The 20,893-nt window shown below is 53.1% G+C and overlaps 3 protein-coding genes and 4 non-coding genes across 8 annotated transcripts; 2 read left to right on the top strand and 5 right to left on the bottom strand.

Annotated features, from left to right (window-relative positions):
- The first annotated feature begins 682 nt into the window (after positions 1–682).
- Positions 683–1,108, top strand: NANOS1 (nanos C2HC-type zinc finger 1). The gene has a single exon (XM_053450026.1). It carries the CDS (start codon positions 683–685, stop codon positions 1,106–1,108), a length of 426 nt encoding a protein of 141 aa, XP_053306001.1.
- A 3,092-nt stretch (positions 1,109–4,200) lies between these two features.
- Positions 4,201–16,970, bottom strand: EIF3A (eukaryotic translation initiation factor 3 subunit A). The gene is made up of 22 exons (XM_053449854.1): positions 16,816–16,970; positions 14,993–15,183; positions 14,731–14,867; positions 14,437–14,600; positions 14,001–14,200; positions 13,694–13,902; positions 12,424–12,595; positions 12,234–12,338; positions 11,754–11,852; positions 11,373–11,489; positions 10,796–10,981; positions 9,961–10,308; positions 9,753–9,857; positions 9,493–9,606; positions 8,891–9,013; positions 8,373–8,526; positions 7,957–8,138; positions 6,961–7,028; positions 5,629–6,653; positions 5,329–5,470; positions 5,115–5,215; positions 4,201–4,637 (listed from the first exon to the last, which is right to left on the bottom strand). Exons 1-22 carry the CDS (start codon positions 16,862–16,864, stop codon positions 4,450–4,452), a joined length of 4,179 nt encoding a protein of 1,392 aa, XP_053305829.1. The 5' UTR covers positions 16,865–16,970; the 3' UTR covers positions 4,201–4,449.
- On the bottom strand, positions 4,831–4,956 carry LOC128469533 (small nucleolar RNA SNORA54). Its single transcript, XR_008345954.1, has one exon. It is a non-coding gene; the product is annotated as a small nucleolar RNA SNORA54 (small nucleolar RNA).
- On the bottom strand, positions 9,345–9,470 carry LOC128469534 (small nucleolar RNA SNORA54). Its single transcript, XR_008345955.1, has one exon. It is a non-coding gene; the product is annotated as a small nucleolar RNA SNORA54 (small nucleolar RNA).
- On the bottom strand, positions 10,639–10,761 carry LOC128469532 (small nucleolar RNA SNORA19). The gene has a single exon (XR_008345953.1). It is a non-coding gene; the product is annotated as a small nucleolar RNA SNORA19 (small nucleolar RNA).
- LOC128469531 (small nucleolar RNA SNORA19) lies at positions 11,111–11,236 on the bottom strand. The gene has a single exon (XR_008345952.1). It is a non-coding gene; the product is annotated as a small nucleolar RNA SNORA19 (small nucleolar RNA).
- Positions 16,971–17,104: 134 nt separating the features above from the next.
- Positions 17,105–20,886, top strand: DENND10 (DENN domain containing 10). 2 transcript variants are annotated; one of them, XM_053450313.1, is made up of 9 exons: positions 17,105–17,202; positions 17,644–17,840; positions 18,139–18,218; positions 18,697–18,845; positions 18,922–19,033; positions 19,316–19,416; positions 19,505–19,612; positions 19,988–20,082; positions 20,362–20,886. In XM_053450313.1, exons 1-9 carry the CDS (start codon positions 17,151–17,153, stop codon positions 20,536–20,538), a joined length of 1,071 nt encoding a protein of 356 aa, XP_053306288.1. In that variant the 5' UTR covers positions 17,105–17,150; the 3' UTR covers positions 20,539–20,886. The 2 variants fall into 2 exon arrangements, with proteins under 2 accessions (XP_053306288.1, XP_053306289.1); XM_053450314.1 differs by lacking the exon at positions 17,644–17,840 and having other exon boundaries at positions 17,128–17,202.
- The last annotated feature ends 7 nt before the right edge of the window (positions 20,887–20,893 follow it).

The following is a 20,893-nucleotide window of genomic DNA, read 5'->3' as shown; positions in this document are numbered from 1 at the left end:
AGGGGAGGAAAAGGGCACATGGGTTTGAAAACCAGAGAGGGTCTGGACAAACTAAACAAGTCCAGAATGCTGAAAGTTCCTCTGCCACTAACTGGCCCCCAGGGGCCCTCTTACCAGCTTTAGATTCCTGAGGACCAGAAGCACAGACCCGTAACTAATTTATAAAATGGCTGAGCGTTATAGGAGTTGTTGGGTCTGAGGATGATGGGACTTGTTGTCCAACCGCTAGTGTGTCTCACCCTTCCTAATATTGACAGTTTTTCTATTTATTATTGAAATGTTGCACTGAAAGGGTTAAACAAAATGGCGCACAGCGGGGTTCCGAATGGATAGTGTCTGACAGCGAGAACGTTGCCCAGAACGGAGAAATCCCCAAATCCTGGCAGGATTAGCCCTGCTGGGGGCAGATTCTGACCCCCCTCCCCCCCGCGTTTCTGAACTCCAGTCCTCAGCATCGGGTCGCATTTTCAGGTAACCTCAGCACCAGGGGGCAATTAATGTGATTTACCCACCTGTGTTCATGAAGTTATCCCAGCGACATCTGTGCGGCGCCACGTGATACGGCTGCCCAGAGCCGACCGGGGCGACTACCTGCGGAGGTCAGACTGCTCACCTGTACCTGTACCACCATCCCCGCCACCACTACCACCATTCCCGCTGCCACTGCCGCCAGAGGGAAGACATGGCTGCCTGTCTCCCCCCCTTTGGGGTATTTTCCTGCACAGAAAGCCTTCGCCGCAGGCAGGATTTTAACGCGTGGAATGATTATTTGGGGCTCTCTGCCCTCATCGTGGGCGGCCTGCGCTGTTCAAAGCCCCGAGAATCCACCAAGACCTCACAAAACCCTGAAAAACACCCCAAAAAGAGGCACGGCGCGGGCAGCGGGCGAGGCTGCAGCTTCTGCAGGAATAACCGGGAGGCCGAGGAGTTCTACAGCAGCCACTGCCTGAAAGGGGCCGATGGAACGATTGTGTGCCCCGTGCTCAGGGCCTACAGGTGCCCCCTGTGCGGCGTTACCGGGGACCGAGCGCACACCGTCCGGTACTGCCCCTCGCGACCTCCTGTGACCGGCACGAGGGACAGATGCCCCTGGAAGGGCCGCTGCTGACCCACCGGGCCCCGGAGCCGGGAAAACACAGAACGCCACGTAAATCTTCAGATTCATTAACGGAGTGGAAGAGCCGATCCGGACCCCCCGGACCCTCTTCACCCCCCCCCTCCGGGCTGCCTGCCTCCCCGCAGGGGTCTGTGAGCCACTAATCTCACATCCACGTTGAAGACACCGCATTGCGCTTTCACCAAGTACACTTTTGCCACGTTTTGTGTGTTTTGCACGGACTTTGCACTGAAACTCCCCAGTATGGATGAAGACTTCACTCACGTCGCCTTTAACCCCCACGTCACGTTATTACCCCACGTTTATTAATGATGATTAATGTTGCCCCGCTTTAATTCACACGTTTGCTGGCGCACAGGGCCCCGGTGCAGGCATGTTTCTGGATTTTTTGCCGTGTTATCAGGCGAGGGTCAGGACACGTTACACGCTCCGTGGTTATATTTGCGTTTTTGATGATCCGTGTCAGTCGTGGATCCTGGTTACCGGACCCCGTGAAGCCCCCCGTATTGTGAATGTTTGTTTTTATGAATTGAATTGCGAGCTCCGCGCTGCTCGGTTCCGTTTTTTTTAAATAAAACTGTTTGAAAAATCCGCGCTTTCCACAAATGGTTTTACGAATCTCCCGTGTTTCATTCAAAAGGCTTGTAAGGACCGGGACACGGTGGCCCTAGTGGGGGGCTCTATCAGACCACCCGGGCTCTGTAGCGCACCACAGCTCCGTGGGCCGGTCGGGGAGGGATTTTGCTTGTTGCCTTGCTGCGCGGTGAAGTTACTCGGGGGCCACGTGGTGCGTCGGGATATAATGGCATATCTGCGTATGCGGAAGGTGGGTTACCCAGAGGGATTCGTTGGGGGCGGGTCGGGCAACTCAATGGGCGTGGCTATCCGTGGGAGCGGTGCATAGTAACATTAGCGATTCCCCCCCCCCCGTTTACAAACATCCATCAAAAAACAAACCAATGAATGTATTTTTCCTCGGGGGTAAAAATTCCTTCTTGACTCCAAAAGCCGATCGGATTCCTCCTCGGATGGAGAAGACGTAAATATTACTATTTATTCCGGCATTTATACCCCTGTATGTTCTGCTTTTACCCCTTTTTGGGAGCATCCGGTGTATCTGATAGAAGCCCCCCCCCCCCGCAGTGGATTCCATACCTTTACTGCCCTCACTGTAAGAATTCATTAGTAGTCGGTGGTCTTTATACCTCTAGCCAGACCCGGACTGCAGCTCGGCCCGCAGCAGCCGTGGAGTAGGTGGGCTTTGGGCCGACCGGGGGACGTAGCCGGTATGGGGGGGGTTGGGGAAGACCACGTATTTACTATACCACAGAATAATACGAGTTCATTTAAAAATCACCAAGCATGCTTTAAAATATCCGTGATTTGTGTATAAAACGAAACGAATATAAACAGCTGACGTTTTAATAACTCTCTATTCTGCCTGCCCGTCCGCCGTTCAGCCTGCTGGGTTTGCTTCTTCTCGGACGGCGTGAAGTCCGGTCGGCGCCCGGTCCACAGAACCCAAGCCTCTGCCTTTAAAGGAGTAAATATAATTGTCGCAGCATATCGCGCATTTCCTAATCTGAATGCAGGTTCATGCGGGGGGGGGGATCTGCATGCGGTTTCACGCGGCGGGGGGGGGATCTGCAAGCGGCTTCACGCGGCGGAGGATCTGCAGGCGGCTTAACACGCGGGGGAGGGGGGATCTGCATGCGGTTTTACGCGGCGGAGGGGGGATCTGCATGCGGTTTCACGCGGAGGGGGGGATCTGCATGCGGTTTCGCGCGGAGGGGGGGATCTGCATGCGGTTTCATGCGGAGGGGGGGGATCTGCATGCGGTTTCACGCGGCGGGGGGGGGGGGAGATCGGTGTGCGGTTTCACGCGGCGGAGGGGGGGGGAGATCGGCGTGCGGTTTCACGCGGCGGAGGGGGGGAGATCGGCGTGCGGTTTCACGCGGCGGAGGGGGGGGAGATCGGCGTGCGGTTTCACGCGGCGGAGGGGGGGGGGGAAGATCGGCGTGCGGTTTCACACGGCGGAGGGGGGGGGGATCTGTATGACCTGTAACCGTTCTTGATCTAATGGGATGAGCGCCATTAACAGCACAAAGCACAGGAAGATTGTTCTGGAAGAACTTTATTCATTAACAGACAGCAGCAAGTCTAGTAGCAACGGCCTAAAAAATAAACCTTACCGAGTGATTACGGATTCTCAGTGACACCCACAGCACGCCAAATTAGAAAACAAATGGTTAACTTGCTTAAACTACTGCACCAGCCAATCAGAAAGCAGCTTTCTGGGGTGGTTGGACTGGACAGGCTGAGTGCTCCCAGCATGCTTTGCTTCTAGAGCAGTTTGTGCCCCAGACAAACCCCACACAGGGGCAGAGATGTTGGTGGAACAAGCTAAGAAACCATCGTTCACCATACGGCCCCCCTGGACAGAAGTGCCATCGCTGCAGAACTACATCACAGCATGCAGGCGGTTAATAATCCTCAATAATGCCGCGTAATGCACTAACGCTGGGGGCATGCAACACACTGCAGAATATATCGCACGTGCCGCGTAATGCACTAACGCTGGGGGCGTGCAACACACTGCAGAATATATTGCACGTGCCGCGTAATGCACTAACGCTGGGGGCGTGCAACACACTGCAGAATATATCGCATGTGCCGCTTAATGCACTAACGCTGGGGGCGTGCAACACACCGCAGAGTATATTGCACATGGCATGTAACGCACTAACGCTGGCACCGCACACATGGCATGCAACACGCGCACACGCCGCTCACCAGCAAAGCACAAAGTTGAGGCCACGGCCTCCGGTTGGCGTTCTCTCTCCAGCAGGGAACTCGCCGAGCCGACAGTATTTTAAGAGACGTTACAGCAGCCGCCAGCGGAAATCAGATCGTCGACCGGCGAATGCGACCGGCGAACAATCTGCTCACCGACAGAGGATGACGGCAAATTCAGTTTTAAGTCCAGTACTAATCAAGCAGCTCCAGAAAAGCACGTCACAGAAGGCCCTGCGTGGATATAATCGCGGGGCCCAAACAGAACAGCCACTCCCTGTACTACCACGCAACATATGAAGGATTTTTATTACAGAAGCCAATGATTTAGGTTAAAGAGATAAAATACATTGCGTTTCAGACGTATTTCGGGAGATTGCTGGGCGAAGGAAATTCCAGAAGTCTCAGGCGAGTAAAGAGGAGATCAGAGAGAGGAATGCAGACGTCACGTTTTATTAACACTTTAGGGCAGGGGATGGCTGGGGAGGAATAGGAATTTCACTAATGAAAGTCTGGCCTCCTGGAGAAGCTCCGTATACCTAGCGCCTCAGCACCGTAGTCCAGCCATCATCGTCTGTTTCAATCTTGGACCGACGGGGAGCGTCTTTATCTTCTTTCTTCTCTGAGCGCCACGCGCTTTTCTCTTTGTCTGCCGGTGCGGCTCGGCGAGGTGTGCCGCGCTCTTCTTGCCGGATGTCTTTGTCCTCCCCGCGCCGCCACGGATTTGCTGCAACAGAAGCCGTCAATTAACAATCTACCCAAAAGACCCCAACTCAGAGACCCCCTCCACCCAAACGGCAGAGCATAAAGTGAACTCCCCGACAGTTAATACTACAGCGGATACCATATATAATATAATAACATATGCTGCGCTGCGTTAAGGCATATTATCCCGGGACATTCGGAATCATGTGAATTAAACGTGTTCCCAGACAGACAGAAACAGGCCAAGCATTAGTCAGCCATACTCTTCTTTCTGGGGTTTATATAGCACTGGAATGGAACCGATCGTCAACAGGAGTAACAACCGATTACGAACAGTGCAAAGCGCGCGAGACGCTGGCGTACCCTCTCCTCCTCCTGCTGCTCCCACAGCTCCATGTCGCTGATCCTCTACCGATAAACCCACCGAAGACGCTTTCTGCGCGAGCGGACAGCCACGTGGCAACATACCCACAGATCTATATGCCCGGCGGGTACTTACGCTCTTCTCTGTCTGTTTTAAAGGGTCTGCGTTTTTCCTCTTTTTCACGACCGTCATCTTTATCCGGGTCGTCTCCTCCGCGGCGCCAGGCTGACTCCTCTCTAAAACAGGGGAAGATAGCACTGTAACCACAGACACTCAGGGGTATCCAGGGGCCCGTAACAAAAAGCGACATCAAAGTTCAGAAGCGGTAGGACCAGGTGAAGCGGCGTACCTGACGGGACGTCTCACGGGCTCAGGGTCGAGGTCTGTATCTTTTCCTTCCCTCCTGGACCAGTCATTATCTTCTGAAGGCTTTGAATCACGTGGCGGACCCCAACTGTCCTCACGGGCCTTCTCACGTTCACGCCAACCCCCTGTAACCACATAACTTTATCATTCATATGACTAGGAGTACCGTGTACCGTGTACATACATATGTTCCAGCCAACAGTAATGCGAACGGGAGAAGCAAGAAACTAAAATGCCAAAAGCTCCCGATTCCTCCCCATTGAAATTGATTTCAGTTATTTACCGGATTTGGTTGCTGAATATGGCTTCCAAGGTGCCGGACCGCCGTCATCATCCGCACCACGTCCCAGGCCTCTGTCATCATCTCCGCCACGCCAAGAACCACGATCTTCATCCAAACCTCTTCTTGGAGTCCGGTCATCATCAAAGCCTCGGCGTGGTCCCTTTTCATCGTCAAAGCCCCTTCTAGGCGCAGGACGGTCGTCGTCAAAGCCCCTCCTGGGCGCGGGACGGTCGTCGTCAAAGCCCCTCCTGGGACCGCGGTCGTCGTCAAAGCCCCTCCTGGGCGCTGGGCGGTCGTCGTCAAATCCCCTCCTGGGAGCGGGGCGATCATCATCAAAGCCCCTCCTGGGAGCAGGGCGATCATCATCAAAGCCCCTCCTGGGCGCGGGGCGATCATCATCAAAGCCCCTCCTGGGTGCGGGGCGATCATCATCAAAGCCCCTCCTGGGAGGGGGACGATCATCATCAAAGCCCCTCCTGGGTGCGGGACGATCATCATCAAAGCCCCTCCTGGGTGCGGGACGATCATCATCAAAGCCCCTCCTGGGTGCGGGGCGATCATCATCAAAGCCCCTCCTGGGTGCGGGGCGATCATCATCAAAGCCCCTCCTGGGTGCGGGGCGATCATCATCAAAGCCCCTCCTGGGTGCGGGGCGATCATCATCAAAGCCCCTCCTGGGTGCGGGGCGATCATCATCAAAGCCCCTCCTGGGTGCGGGGCGATCATCATCAAAGCCCCTCCTGGGTGCGGGGCGATCATCATCAAAGCCACGCCTAGGGGGACCATCATCACCAGCACTACGCCATGAATTACGTTCCTCCTCATCGCGCCTTGGAACTTTATCTTCAATAAGAGCACGGCGTGGCCCCCTGTCTTCAAAACCACGAGCAGGACCCCGGTCATCGTCTGCACGTGAAGCCTGCCTTTCGCCGGCATCCTTTCTTCCAACCCCTTCATCTTCATCATCCGGCTTCTCTTCATCACCAGGGTTCTTTTCAACATCCGGTGCCCCCTTTCGCCAGTCCCTGAAACACAGAGGGGGAGATTATACGCAGATTCAGCAAAAAGACAAACCGAATGAGCTTCCATATGAAAAGCCCCAGCGTTAGCACGAGCCCCACGCCGGAGGCAGAGCCGCTTCTCCTTGTTATCGTGTCAGTCAGTATTTACGTCCCACAAACCTGCCCCGAATGGCGCAATAAATCGGGAAGACACCATGGCCAAGCATTTCTACAAACCGTTCCCATACACCATGCGATAAACTATATCTATACATTATGTTTAAACATATATAAAGCAGACGTGGCGATATCTTCCAAACGGAACATTTACCTCTGTGGAGTTTCACCGGCGCGCCGCCAGCCGCTATCAGCTTCTTTGTCTGCCCAGCATGCGCCGTCCTGCGGAGAGAGCAAACCGGTTACAGGACTGCCCGCTTTAGGATACAGGGAAGTCGGTATGTGTATCCAGCTGGAGATTTTTGTGATTTTGACCATGTTTGTTGAATCGTGACCCCCCCCCCCTTTTCTATTTAATGAATCCCCACAAATTAAACATTTTGTTCAGGACAAGCAGAGAACCCTTAAAACCATAGAAATACATAAAAAACTCGATAATATGCAATGAATGTGGCGAGGAAATGCAATCAGAGCAGCACTAGGGTCAATGCATCACTCATCTATGCCCTCATTCCAATTCATCGACAGAAGTCATTTATACTTATAGGGCTGAGGCGAAGGGATATTTGGGCACTATTTTTTTGTCATGCTCACAATATATTTTTATATTGAATTTTCTTCATTTTACTAAAGATGTATATTTCTGATCTGTCTGCTGATCGCACGGATCAGCAGCCTGGGCTCCGCAGCTCATTCGTACAACCAGCCAGCAGTCAGACGCCGGCGAGGCCTAGAAAGGATCACGTTTTTGTTGACCCCTTAACCAACGGGCTCACGCCGAACTCTATAGACAGCGAGGGGGTAGCTGTACTATGAGAAAGCGACCCTGAAACACAGGGATACAAGAGACGTTCTGATCCAACATCAAATGTTCATGCGCTGTGCGCATTCTACGGCCGCCGCGTTTCACTGATCCGGTGGCCACGCTCCATTTTCCGGGCAGAGGATTTACCATCGGTAGCGGCTCTAATCTTGCTCATCAAAAGGCGAATCCTTAGAACAGACTCGGCATTACTCCGGAGCCTCTATCCGAACGCATTGGCAGGACCTGCTTATCACGCCGGAAGGTGCTGTTGATCAATGTTTTCGCAGAGGGATGAAGTGAAATCACCCGGCATGTAAAGAGAGCGGCCAACAGATCTCTACTCACCCTCTTTATAGGCTCCTCGCCGCCTCGCCTCTCCTCCTCGCGGCGCCGCTCACGCTCCTCGATCTCCAGCTCTCTCTGGCGCTTCTTGCGCTCCTGTTCCTCCAGCTTCCGGATGCGCTCCTGATATTCACGCTCTTCGGCTTCTCTCTTTTCATTCTCGATTCTCTCGAGCTCCTCGCGCTCTGAGTCAGACAGTAAATCGGCATATTAGTGCAAATGACATCCATACAATACATGACTGGTTCTATACCGGCGCAGAGCACGGGCTACAGCGGGGGCGGCCATGATATTGAGAGAACATGGTGGGGCTGCCGGGGAACTGCACGAGTACACTATTAGAGACCCCAGTACGGGGGTAATTAATGACAAACCAAGAGGAATATACGGCATCCGAGGATCCAGCTGCACCAACTTACCCTTTTTCAGCCTCTCCTCCAGCTTTCGTTGCTCATCTTCCTCCTTCTGTCTGTAATAGTTTATTCTTCTCTCCTCTTTGCGCTGGCGCTTGCGTGCTTCCAGACGGACCTTTCTCTCTTCCGACAGCCTCTCCTGGAACTGAGTTAGTTTCTCCTGTGTACGTGAAAATATTAACGGTGAAGGATCACATTGTGCAGTAATAAAGATCAGAATACATTCTGCCACTGCTGTCTGAAAAAGGAGAAGCAAATACTTTACAGAGATAATAAAAGCAGATCAGGCGGCTTTAACCCCTGAAAGGAATGAAGAGACAGTAAGGACACCAAAGCATTTGTACCCAAATGCAACAGATTAAAGCCGACTGCAACATTTTCACTGGGAGGGATCTAAAACCGAGTGGAACCCAACGGGCAAATCTCACCTACGAGCTACGAACAGCGAAGATCCACAGGGAAACCTAGAAAGACATCCGGCGACTGGAATTAAACACACATTAAACAGCCGCGCTGGCACGTACCTCGTACACAGACTGGCGAGCGGACATCAGCTGGGACACAAACTGGTCTCTGTCCTCCACCATGCGAGAGAGACGGTTCTTGTGCTCTACGGCCTTCTCACGTTCCAGAAGCAAGGTCTTTATCTGCAGAGATATGAAAACAAGAAAATGAGATTCAGGAACCCGTCACCCTAATCTACAAAGGAAACTTGTATTATGGTAGAAATATAGCATGGCAGAACCATTCGGGATCTCGAGTTCAGCATTAACTGTAAAAAGGAAAACCAGGAACCAAAATAAAGTTCTAAATCTGCCACAATCTCAGCTGCTAGGACAATATCGGGCGGCCAGAGAAGGCCTTCTTCTCATGTATGCAGTGCCAAGGAGGACCAGCACCGGGTGTTCAGCGGAACCTCAATAATATCCGCTGCGTTAAGGCATATTATCCCGGGACATTCGGAATCATGTGAATTAAACGTGTTCCCAGACAGACAGAAACAGGCCAAGCATTTGTCAGCCATACTCTTCTTTCTGGGGTTTATATAGCACTGGAATGGAACCGATCGTCAACAGGAGTAACAACCGATTACGAACAGTGCAAAGCGTGCGAGACGCTGGCGTACCCTCTCCTCCTCCTGCTGCTCCCACAGCTCCATGTCGCTGATCCGCTGCTCCTCGTACGCTTTCTTAATAAGCGGGATTTCTTCCAGCCGCTTCGCTCTTTCAAAATAGTCGATCTGCAATATTAAGAAAGAGAACATTAAATAGTCGCGCTGGGATAGAAGCGGATCTGCCTTCCGGCGCGCAGGCTTCTGGCCAGGTCTGCCACAAATGGCATTTTTAGGTTCACACACAGAACGAGACCGGTTTTCACTTTGTTCACCTTTTTCTCCTGATTCTTAAGACGCTCCTGCAGCTCCTTCTTTTCTTTCTCCAATTGTTCCACCTGTTTGGCCATGATAAAGTCAGGGTCCAGTTCCTCGAGGTTCTGTAAAGGAGACACCGCGTTACTTTCTTATAACACACGGCTTTGCGACCGGATTATTCGCCGAATGCCCCACGTCAGAGATGCGTTTGGAGTGAGCACTCACCTCTATGTCGATATCCTTGAAAGCTTTGGCTCCAAATTCAGTCTTTTTAATTTGCTCCAGACGCTCGCGGACAGTTTTCTTCTTGATCAGCTCGTGTTCCTGAAGGATACGCTCCTTCTCGCGTTCCTTGGCTTCTTGCCTCAGCCTCTCCTCCTCCGCCTTGCGCACTTTCTGGAGTTCAGCTTCACGCTGCTCCAGCTCCTCCTTTTCCCTTTGGATATTCAGGTTCTCCAAGCGTTCCTTCCTCTCTTCTATGGTCTGCCGTCTTGCCAGGATCCGCTGGTGCTCCTTTCTCGAGTTTTTCAGATAAGCCGTGATAGCGAGCTGGTGCTGCTCCTCTCTTTCTTGCTGAAAGCATAGAAAAAATCCACAAACAAGTAAACCACGTGAAGCAGCGGCTTACGGAGGGATATGCAGGGGATCGGGTTTAAGACACTTTAGTGCGGCTCTACCGGTGAAGTCATATCAGTGACAATGTGCAGTCGCCAAGACCTTTACTGGGGCGATTTATCCTACTAAAGATTAGTGTCCCTTTAACACAGGGCTGTCTGGTTAAAGGGGGGAACACACGGGAGGGGGGGGGGAGTGGCTAAAAAAACAGCACGTCCAATTCCCAACCACAGGGCCGGGTAACAGCGAGAGCCAAACAGAGGCATGGAGGACGATGGGTTCAATGCCAGATGTACGGAGGAGACTGGCAGCGGTAACGAGCTGTTACGCTGCTAATTAGCCTCCGGTTTATGTAGCACATTAGAAGTAACTTTGCTCTTTACAGTGAGAGAAAGTCAATGAAATGTGCAAGCGGGTCCAACCGGACGCACGCCTGTATACTCACCAGCACGTGAGCCGGTTTAATGGTGGCAACAGCCTTGGAAAGCACTGTGGACATTGCAGTCAGCTGATTCCTAATGTGCTCCGACGGCATGTTCTGCAGGAAAGGCCCGAAGGGAGCATCTTCACGCGTAGAGTAATTCAGGTCCGAGCCGAAGCTTAGCGTGCGGGAGGAGTGATCAATGCGTACCTGAGGGAGAATCACACGTATGACTACGCAGTAAAACACGCTAAACACGAGGCGGCCAGGAACCCTCGTCCATAAGCAGCGGGGCTGTGGGTCACGTTAGGGGACATGAAACCAGCTGAACATACTTCTAAATGTATGAAGGAGACTGGCAGCGGTAACGAGCTGTTACGCTGCTAATTAGCCTTCAGTTTATGTAGCACACTACAAATAGCTTTGCTCTGTACAGAGAGAAGAACAAGCCAATGAATTGTGCAGCTCAGCGGCTTTTGTATCAGATTTAGAATCATCGTCCCGCATAGAACAAGGTAATCAAACAAGCAGAGACCCCCAGCTTCTTTAATCATTCCCAAACACTTCAGCCCCAATGCATTCGCGTTGCAGGGACACTTACCTGCAAGTCACAGTGACGAGCCGCATCGACTATCGCCCTCTCCAGCAAGAACTCATCCACAAAGGGGATGAGGGAGGCGAGCCGGGTGAACTCTATGCTCTGATAGATTTGGGAGACCTTCGGAGAATAAAAATGAGCCGCAATCAATTCCATATCAACCGCAAACACACAACTGATAGACCCCAGTCATGAACATCAGACCTAAAGCCCTAGAAATGCCCATCAGGACAAAAAGGTTTATCTGTGAATCTTCAGCAGCGGGGTTAAGTAGAATGCATTGCCAGGCATTGTTTCCAGCCCCAGAGCTGGACTCAATCTCTGCTGGGGGGCCACAGCCTACTCCCCAAAACCCAAACGTTCGACTCGTGAGAAGAAACGTACCTGCTGTAAGAGCCGGAGAATCGTGTTGTTCTGGAGCTGAGGGATATACTGCTGGAGTTCTGGCTCCTTCTCGCTTTGTTCCCTGACCCAGTCCAAAACCTTCATATAAAAAACAAACCGAAGCAGCCGGTCAGAATGTAAACGCAATACGCCGGTGCCGGATTCTCTACACTTGACAAACGTATCGGTAAAAAGAGGCTTCAGAGCCTCTAACCGGCGACATCAACTGCAAAGAGACGATGCCTCGTGGGAATACGGCGAGATTCACATACTGCTGAGAATTTACCAATCTCTCCTGCATCTAGCAGGTGACGGAAAGGGTTAAATACGCACAGCACATAAATCACAGAAGTGCGTTATATGCCCTCCACACATCGATGGGCTCGCACATGTTTAACACGGGGCCACTTTGCGATGCAAACATAAGAACGGTGGTTCTCCCAACCATTATCGACTAAATATTAATAAAAGCCCACAAACCTTGGTGATGCGTCCACAAAGCTTCAGCGGGTGGAAATCCACCTCAAGCAAGTTGTACAACTCCTTCACGTCAGGACCGACGTGCTGCAGGACATTAAACCGGACCTGGAAGAGACGCACAGGGTTCGCATCACACACCGATTCACGACACGGGTCACTACGGCTTTAACTAGAACTCCAAGCGGATTACCATGTCGTTAATGAGCCCGGCGCGGTTCGGAGGGGCCTGCAGCCCCAGCAGGGTGGCCAAACGCCTCTGCTTCTCCACGATGATGCCGTCCATATCCAAAAGCCGAGCGATGTCCGTGCGCTCGGGGGTTATAGGAATAGAAAGAGTTGCCAACAAGACCCGGGTGGACATTCTGGAAAAACAAAAATACGTTTAGCAAAACAGAGTCAGCCGGTGCAAAGCCGAGCCTGCGCGGCCTGACGGGCACTGGAAGTGTGCGAAGGTGACTGACAGCTCTGGCATTGCAGGAGCCAAACTGCTAATTTTCCTTCCTCACTGATCTAGCACATAAGAAATGCCTTCGTTCCCATTCCAGCAGAGAGGAAGGCAATGAAACGTGCGCGAGAACACCAGGGGTTCACCTTAATTTACCATAAACCAGCCCATTAAAAAAAGGAAATATCAACGAACAGCGATCTGGAATACGATGGTGCCATACGAAACAGCCAATAAACGCCCGATTTGACCGGGGGCTGCAGAACTTCGATAAGAATTTTAGTATTTTACATTTACCCCCAAGAGCCAATATCCGGTGCTTTACAGTTTGTGAGACTGCTGTAGAGCGTTCAGAGACCCCAGGTCAGGCGGATACAGGATCCAGCCCTATGGGCAGGTGGTCTTATAGGCCAGGTAAGGGTTACGTTTAAGGAGGTTGACCATGCAGATGAATTTAAGTTTTGAGCCAGTAATCACATCTGCTTATATCCGGGGCGTTTTTGGGTCGTATGGATTGCGGGTCACTACAATCTATACAGCGATAAGTTTATAAGAGCGCCTGCCATAGGGTTAGTGGTGATAACACGAGGCAGGAGGCAGCGTGGGGGGGGGTGTAGACTGCAGGGAACAAATGGCGCTTATCAGATGTTAACATTTGTGTCATGAGGGTGGACACGATGTGCGGAGAGACGATGTGCGAAGCCATTCCCTCCAAACCACAGAAGTGTAGAATATGTGCTGGCAGATAAGACCCACTCGGCTTCTCTAGTCTGCCCTTTTTCCTGCTTAATCAGTCTGGTCTTAGATTCAGGGGCCATTTGCCTATCCCATGTATGCTTAGGTTCCCTCACTGTAATAGCCTCTGCCACTTCTAATGGGAGGCTGTTCCACTTATTTACTACGTGCAGATATAAATGTGTAGACGCGACCCACTGCATACGACGCAGATGTCAAACCTGGTCTTGGTGCCGTGACGGGGCACAGAAACCAAAGCGCCCGTCGCTCTGTTACCCACCTCTGTGTTTCCTCTTGGGTGAGATTCTTCCGCATCTCCCTGGACAGATGAAAAAGACGGTGCAGGGTTGACGCGTGAAACAGGGTATTCCCAGACTTCCAGAAGACGGTGGACACCTTGTTATAGTAATTGGCCATCAGCTGGGGCTTTGGCGGCTTCTTGGACAGGGCAAAGAGACCATGAATATCTTCAACAGCTTTAAAGGCTTCCTGTAAAGAGGAAACACACTGCCGTTAATACACTCGCCTGAGACACTCGAGCCGCCCTCGGCATGAAGTATTTGCCATATGGGGGGTTCAGCTCGTACCTGCCACAGCTCCATGCTGATGGCACTGTCCAGCTGGACCAGCCGGGTCTCCAGGTGCATGGACTGGCTCTCGGGGTTGTTCAGGTTGATGGCCGTACTCTGGTTATGATGGCGCTGGATTTGGCCCAAATGCATCCTCAGGTTATCGCAGAGCTTGCGAAACTCGGCCTTCCTGGTGTACAGCAGGCAGAACTTGAAGGCTGTAGAATAACAGAGCAGGAGCCTTAAGTTTGGGGAATTTCAGGACAAGCAACGGATGTTCTTCCAAATATATATAAAATATGAAAAATCATAAAACTTTGCTGTACGGCAGCCTGAAGGGACCATAAAAACATTCAATTTAACCCGAGCTGTATTTTACATAAACACACGATGCTGCTAGGTTAGGACTCCGAGACTAAAAGAGAATGAGAAGACCAGAGAGGGCAGCCGTCACCTTGCTGAGCGATGTCATGGTACAGACGCTCCACCTTAGAGTTGTTCCTTAGGAGGTCCAGGCACTGTCTGTAAGACTCCCACAAGAATTTCACCCAGGGCGTCAGTAACAGCCGGTCGGTACGGTCCTGGGTGTCCTCTCCACTCACAGCACTTAAAAGAACACTGCAAGAAACATCAACTGTTACAACACATCCCTCGCCACACGTACCAGACACGGCAATTACACGGAAGTCACGGCATCAGCAAATATCACCAGCAGCAATGTATACGGGGCAGGGAAAGCCGAGCGTACCTCTCTGGAGTCTGAATATTATCCAAGTCCTCAATGTCCAAAACCATCTGTTGAGAAGACTCCTTCGCAGCCTCCGTTCGCTCCTCGGCCAGTTTCAAGTAAGCGCGGACAACATCTTCTAAGGACTTGATATTTACCTAGAACAGAAAAGCAGGGAGACTGAAGCCAGTGTGACGGGGGACACATCCAGCCCAGGAGAGACCCGGGCAGAGGGCAACCCCAGGCTCCAGTAAGCAAGCGAAAGCCATCAGTGAGGTCATACCTGCTGGCAAATGTTCTTGTATTGATAAAGTCCTTCTTTGGCCAGGTGGCTCTTGCGGAGGTCCACGCAGAGCTCCAGGTACTTGAGCATAATAGGCTCGTGGATTTTCTGCCATGTTCGGTGCTTTTTGCTCTTTATCACGTCATACAAAACATCAAGAGCGGGCTGCTTCTTCCCGACTTCAAGGAATTCTGCGGAACAAAATGAAAGAAAGTTAATGTAAAATGTATATTAGCTACATGCGCAGCTTTTGGCTTGGGACTGGATGAATGTTTAACCAATTCATAGATTCCTATATGACACAAAGACTAACAGCGGCCCGCGGGAGGACACCGGTCACTGCCAACCACGAGCATGTTAATTATAGGTGTGTATAACACACGCGGCCCCGCCGCCGGCACGGGCAATATCTACAGCTAGCCACGGATAAAGCTGCAGTCAGCTTTGGGTCCATCACCCCGTATCAGGGGGGACGACAGGACACACAGCCGAGCCACCAGCCAGCATAACTCGAGCCCAGAGAACACAGACCCCACAGCAGGGCCCAGTCACACGTATGTGAAACGCGGCAGGTGGAGAGGCCTCCGGGGCATCAGCAGAGCCGGCTGCAGGTCTCACGGGGCAGAGCCGCAAACAGCGCACTCTGGTGGAAGGCGGCTCACATAACGGCCCCCACACTGCCAGATCCCAGCGATTCCTTCTGCGCTGACGTTATGTCTCTAAAAATCATTAATAGAAGAAGGCTCCAGGCACGCAGGGGTTCCATCAGACAGATTTATTGTAGGAAACAGACAACTAAAAATCATTAGTGAATTCACAAGACGCGCTTCTGCCCGTGAAACTAAAGGATATGTTTTACTTTTGTGGGGGGTCCCATAACTCCCAGCCACAGAGAAATGTAATAATTGATGAAAATGGAAAGAGAACGCAAAATAATTTTATGGATAAAACCTTGCCTCACAACAGTCACCTGAAAATGACACAATAGCAAAAATAATAACTTTATCGAGATAACGGCGCTGTCATTCTATACATGCGGAGCTTTGAGTTTTGACTCCTGGCAGCCGAGAGTTAAGTCTCTTCCCCAAAAAACTGGTTAAAGTCGCCCATATCCCGTCACAGGGCGACGAGTTCTGGGAAATCCGTGCCACGATAGAGACGAACATGACGTAACCCTGTGACATGTATGCCACAAACAGCTGTTCTTGTGACCTGGATGTAGCTTTATTAAGTAGACAGGGCCCTAATAACCAGCCGCACCGGTCTGCCCTTGTGATGACTCAGTCATAATGTATAATATATACAGATCTGCAGAGAGAGGCCGCTCTATATACACCTATAACATGACTGACAGTACAAAGGAGTCAGCATCCACTGCCCGGCAGATATGTTCCAGCTGACATCGTTAGGCCAGGCCGGAAACTGAACCTGAGAACTGACCATCTGTCTTCCTATACCGAGCGATCCGACGGGACCCTTCCCGGTCCCCCTCGGTCGAATCAGGGCAGGTATGATTCACATAACGCTCAGCCATGGAGGGGACATTGTGTCCCCTCAGGTTGTCTGGGGCGCGCACAGAACGAGCTCCGCGACGACCAGGCCCCAGACGATATAGTGAGAGGCCGGCGAATGGGAGGCCGTGGATCAAGCGGAGTAACCGGATCACAAGGCCGCCGCTGAATCTGCTGGGCTGAGGGTAATGGGAATTTCAGAGCGCGGGAATTTCTCCTCACAGACTCCGTGCCGGTTCGGGGCCCCCCATGCCCGACACCGGGAGGCTTCGGCCGGCAGCTATAGGTGTTAATGAGTCACTCCACACTCACCGTTGGCCCTTTTCAGGGCATTCTCGGGGCGCTGGAAGTAGGCCGGCATGGTGCTGGGCGGCGGGTAATGGCGGCTCCGGGACCAGCAACTACAGCATGGCGGCCACGCCACAGAGAAAGAGACGGGAGCGAGCACGCAGAGCACGCAACTTCCGGCGCCTGACGCCACACGCACTAAGCGCGTATCTGTCTGGCGTACGGACACTGCAGCCGCGAGGGGGTGGGGCCGAAGCGCTCAGACCCAGAGGGAGAGGCCTGCTGAAAGGGAGGGGCGAAAGGAAGGAAGCGACTGGACCTGGGAAGCTTGGTGTTCCTAAGGGTAGTGTTCACCGGGAATGGCTGCACAGGGAGCGGAAGCGCAACTGCTACTCAGCGTGGGGCTGATTGGTGAGAGCAGAGCCCCTCTCCCCGGTACCGGCCCTGGTGACCGCGCTTTATTATCGTTTATTATTATATGCCAGGGTCAGCTGCATGGGGTCGGGGGGTCCGGAGCCCCACACAGGGGCAGATCTTTCATCTCCGAGGTTTGTCGTGAACGGAGTGAAAAGAGTTTATTTGAGGGCGCAGGAGTCTCGTTGCAGGCGGTTCCAACCTGCGGGGTAATTATTGTGAGGTGTTATTTTTTGCCTCATGCCTCAGAAGGGGTAAAGATTGGGCCGCCCCCCCCAATGCCTTCCTGTTACATGCCATGGGGAAGGGGTAATAGCTGATTGGGTCCCATTGTACCCCGTATCTCCGAGTGACCGGTGTGTGTGTGTGGGGGGGTAAATGCCCAGTGACCCCCCGGTGTTGGGTTTTTGGGGTGATGTTTCCCTCCTCCCCTTTCAGAGAGGGACAGTAATGGCGACACGCTGTGGGTCTGGGGTTACCCGTCTGTCACCGGCGAGCTCCGGGAACTCCTGCTGAGGAAATGCGGCCTCCGCGAAGAGAATCCCCCGCCGCGCGGCCTGCTGTACGGCCGGTACAAGCGCACCTGGTTCTACCTGACGAGCGTGCGCGTGTCGGACCAATCCCCGCTGGACAAGGTAACCAAGGGTGACCGGGGGCCGTGAGTGACCGCCAAGTGCTAGCGGCGCAGGAAGTGTCTGTGGGTTTCCATGGTAACTGCCCCACATTCTGTGTTTCACTGAAACCCTTGCCAGGGCCGCCACGAGTAGATCTGTAGGAGCTCTGGCGCTGCAGCTTCCTGCTGAGACCTCCGAGGACCCGGAACGGGGTAACCCGCTGCTTCCACGTCCAGCGAGCGAGGCCACGGGGCTCCCCTATGCAGTAACTGCGGACTGTACAGCGCCGGGTACACCTACGCTTCTTCTGTGTTTCCAGGTCACGCATTTCTGCGTCGTGCTGACGGCCAAAGACTTTAACCCCGAGAAATACGCAGCGTTCAGCCGGACGCTGTGCAGGTCAGTGGGGCAGGTGACGGGGGTTGGGCTGGATGGCGGGGGCATTTTCAGACCGTGGATACCCGGTCATCACTTATATTGCCGTCATACTCCGCAGCGCTGTACAATGAGTATATTTATATATCGCCGTCATACTCTGCAGCGCTGTACAATGTCCCTCCTTTAAGCCTGCTGTAAGTATTGTGGTTGACGGGTGTTTTGATCTATACATTGTGCTGGTGGAACAAACACATCGGGACGTAACTGGAAGCAGAGAAGCCTTTGATCCAGACACTCGCTGGCAGCTCACGTAGCTGCCGGATGATCGGACGTTTATACAGCACCGCGCACAACTTAACGCAGGTTCAGGGGTTTGGGGTCTGTCAGGATATGCTGTTGACCCCCTTTCTGGCACCTGAAGGCTTTAAAAGTATATGAAATGCTAAAGTGGGGCAGTTACCGGGGGCGACATGTTGCTTACTCTCCCCCTCCTCTCCAGGACGTATGAGAAGCAGGGCAGCCCCGTCCCGATGCTGGAGAGCTACATCTCCGTCCTGACCCGGGGGTCCTGCCGCAGCGAGGACAACGGGACGTTTCTGTGCCGCGACTACGAGCAGAGAGCGGCTTTCCTGTCTGGGTCCATTAAAGGTGCGTCCCGGCCCCCCGGCCCCCCTCGGTGGAATCACGGAGTGGTTTTACCCGACTCGCTCTGTCTCTTTCCCAGACGTCGTCTCGCAGTTCGGGATGGAGGCCGTTATTCTCTATACTGCCGTGATGCTGAAGAAGAGAATCGCCGTGTACCACCCCCGACTGGAGGCCGCGCAGGAATTCACCAGGTACAGACTCTGCCAATCAGTAAGTTCCCAGCGCAGAGTTGGGCTGACCGACCCCGGCCCTTCCGAAAGGCGATATCGTTTTCCCTGAAACCAATCCCCGGGGGGGGGGGGGATTTGTGTGGCTTTTGCGTGATGGGTGGGGGGCATGTGTGACGGGTGCGGCGAGGGGGTTGATGGGTGTGACGGGTGCGACGGGGGGTCGCGTGATGGGCCCGGTGCGGCGGGGTCACCCTTTTATCTCGAGCTGTTATCGTAATATGCGTCTCCGATACCCCCTCCCAGGGCTCTCCCTGCGTTCGCTTGGCATCGCCAGGACTGGTCCATCGTTCACCCATACGTGCATCTAAACCCGGAGGAGCTCGAGGCTCTGAAGAGCTGCCCAGGTAACAGCGGGTTCTGCCGCCTCCTCGGGGGCGTTTATTCGGCGGAGAAGCCGGAGTTCCAAACACTAAAGACGCGTCTCCCCGGCAGGTTCTATAGGCGGATTCCATGACCCCGAAATAAGCAACCGACCCGACCTGTACGACGTGTTCGTGAATCTGGCCGAGGGCAGCATCACCGTCTCCCCCAACGCGAAAGGTAGAGATTACTGAGAGCTGAACGCCCCGTCTCCCTGCGCCAGCCCTGTATAATGTATATTTAAAGCGGGAGCTGGTGTCGCTGTGTGGGCATATAGGCGTTGTGCCTACGGGGGGGTTATCGGTAATCTGCCGGTGAGTTCCCTGATGTGCGTTATCCAGGGCAAACCCCGGTGATTATTGCAGCAGAAGGCTCTTCCTCCTCGCCCGGCCGGTTCCCGTTCCTCCGGTTTGTGGGTCTCTCTGATTAGGTGGTAAAATTCCTGATTATTGCTCTGTAGCCGGGCCGTGTAACCGGCGGGGTATATTCTACCCGAGAGCTCTGACCTTCTACCCCGGACCGGTGCTGATTTAACGCGTTCTTTATGTTCACCAGAGGCTCTGACGATGGGCAAACTCCACAAGGACATCGGGCAGCTGATCGTGTCGTTGGCAGACGACCCAGAAGTGTCCGACGCTCAGGTTATTAAGGTGAGTTGGGGGGGGCGGCTGCGATGCTCTGCAGACGGATCCTACGGATTTCCGTCTCTTTCTACAAACAGCCCAGCCGCAGAGTTGTATATTTTCGTGAATCTCATATAAATATATTTATATAAACTTGTTTTTCATCTCCCAATAAACCTACCGAGGCTTTATCTTGCTGGTAAACGCACGCAGCTCAGCGACGGGACCCTCTATGAGCCGCTCGGTGGGAGTCACCCCCGGTAGAACAAACCCTCGCTAATTCTTCTTTATCTGTTTTGTTGTCAGGATATAAGCGGCAAGACGCGGGAAATTCTGTCTATTTTAACGTCGTTTGCTGACGATGCCCCCGCGGGCGAGAAGCCCACCGTTAACGTGGAGCGGCTGAGGCAGAAACGGCTGCCGCCGGCTACCGAAAACTTCCTCTTCCACCTGGCGGCCGCCGAGCAGATGCTGCAGACGTGACGGGAATTTGGGGACGAGCCGCAGGCGAGTGAGTCGTTAACCCGGAGCGCCATCCCCCGGAGACCCCCTCAACTGCCCCTGAAGGGGTCGCACACAACTGAAGGACTTTTAACCCTTCCAGCGCCATCTGTACATGGCAAAGCACTTTTCCCGGGTAAGGGTCCAGCTGCGTTCGGTCCGTAAATGATTTCTTTTAAATCGTTAACTTCTTGCGGTAAGATTCAGATCTCTGATCGGTAGAACGTGATTAATACGACCCCAGCGCCTTGCGGCGTTAGGAACCTGGCGGCTTTTTGTAGCGAGGACGTCTGCGTTGAAATAAACCGTTGCCTCTGCTGTTGCCTCTCTCGCTACG

The sequence above is a fragment of the Spea bombifrons genome, chromosome 11 (assembly GCF_027358695.1).
Source record: "Spea bombifrons isolate aSpeBom1 chromosome 11, aSpeBom1.2.pri, whole genome shotgun sequence".
NCBI lineage: Eukaryota > Metazoa > Chordata > Amphibia > Anura > Pelobatidae > Spea > Spea bombifrons.
Note: the sequence above shows the minus strand (reverse complement) of the source record. Positions and strands in the feature narration are given on the sequence as shown.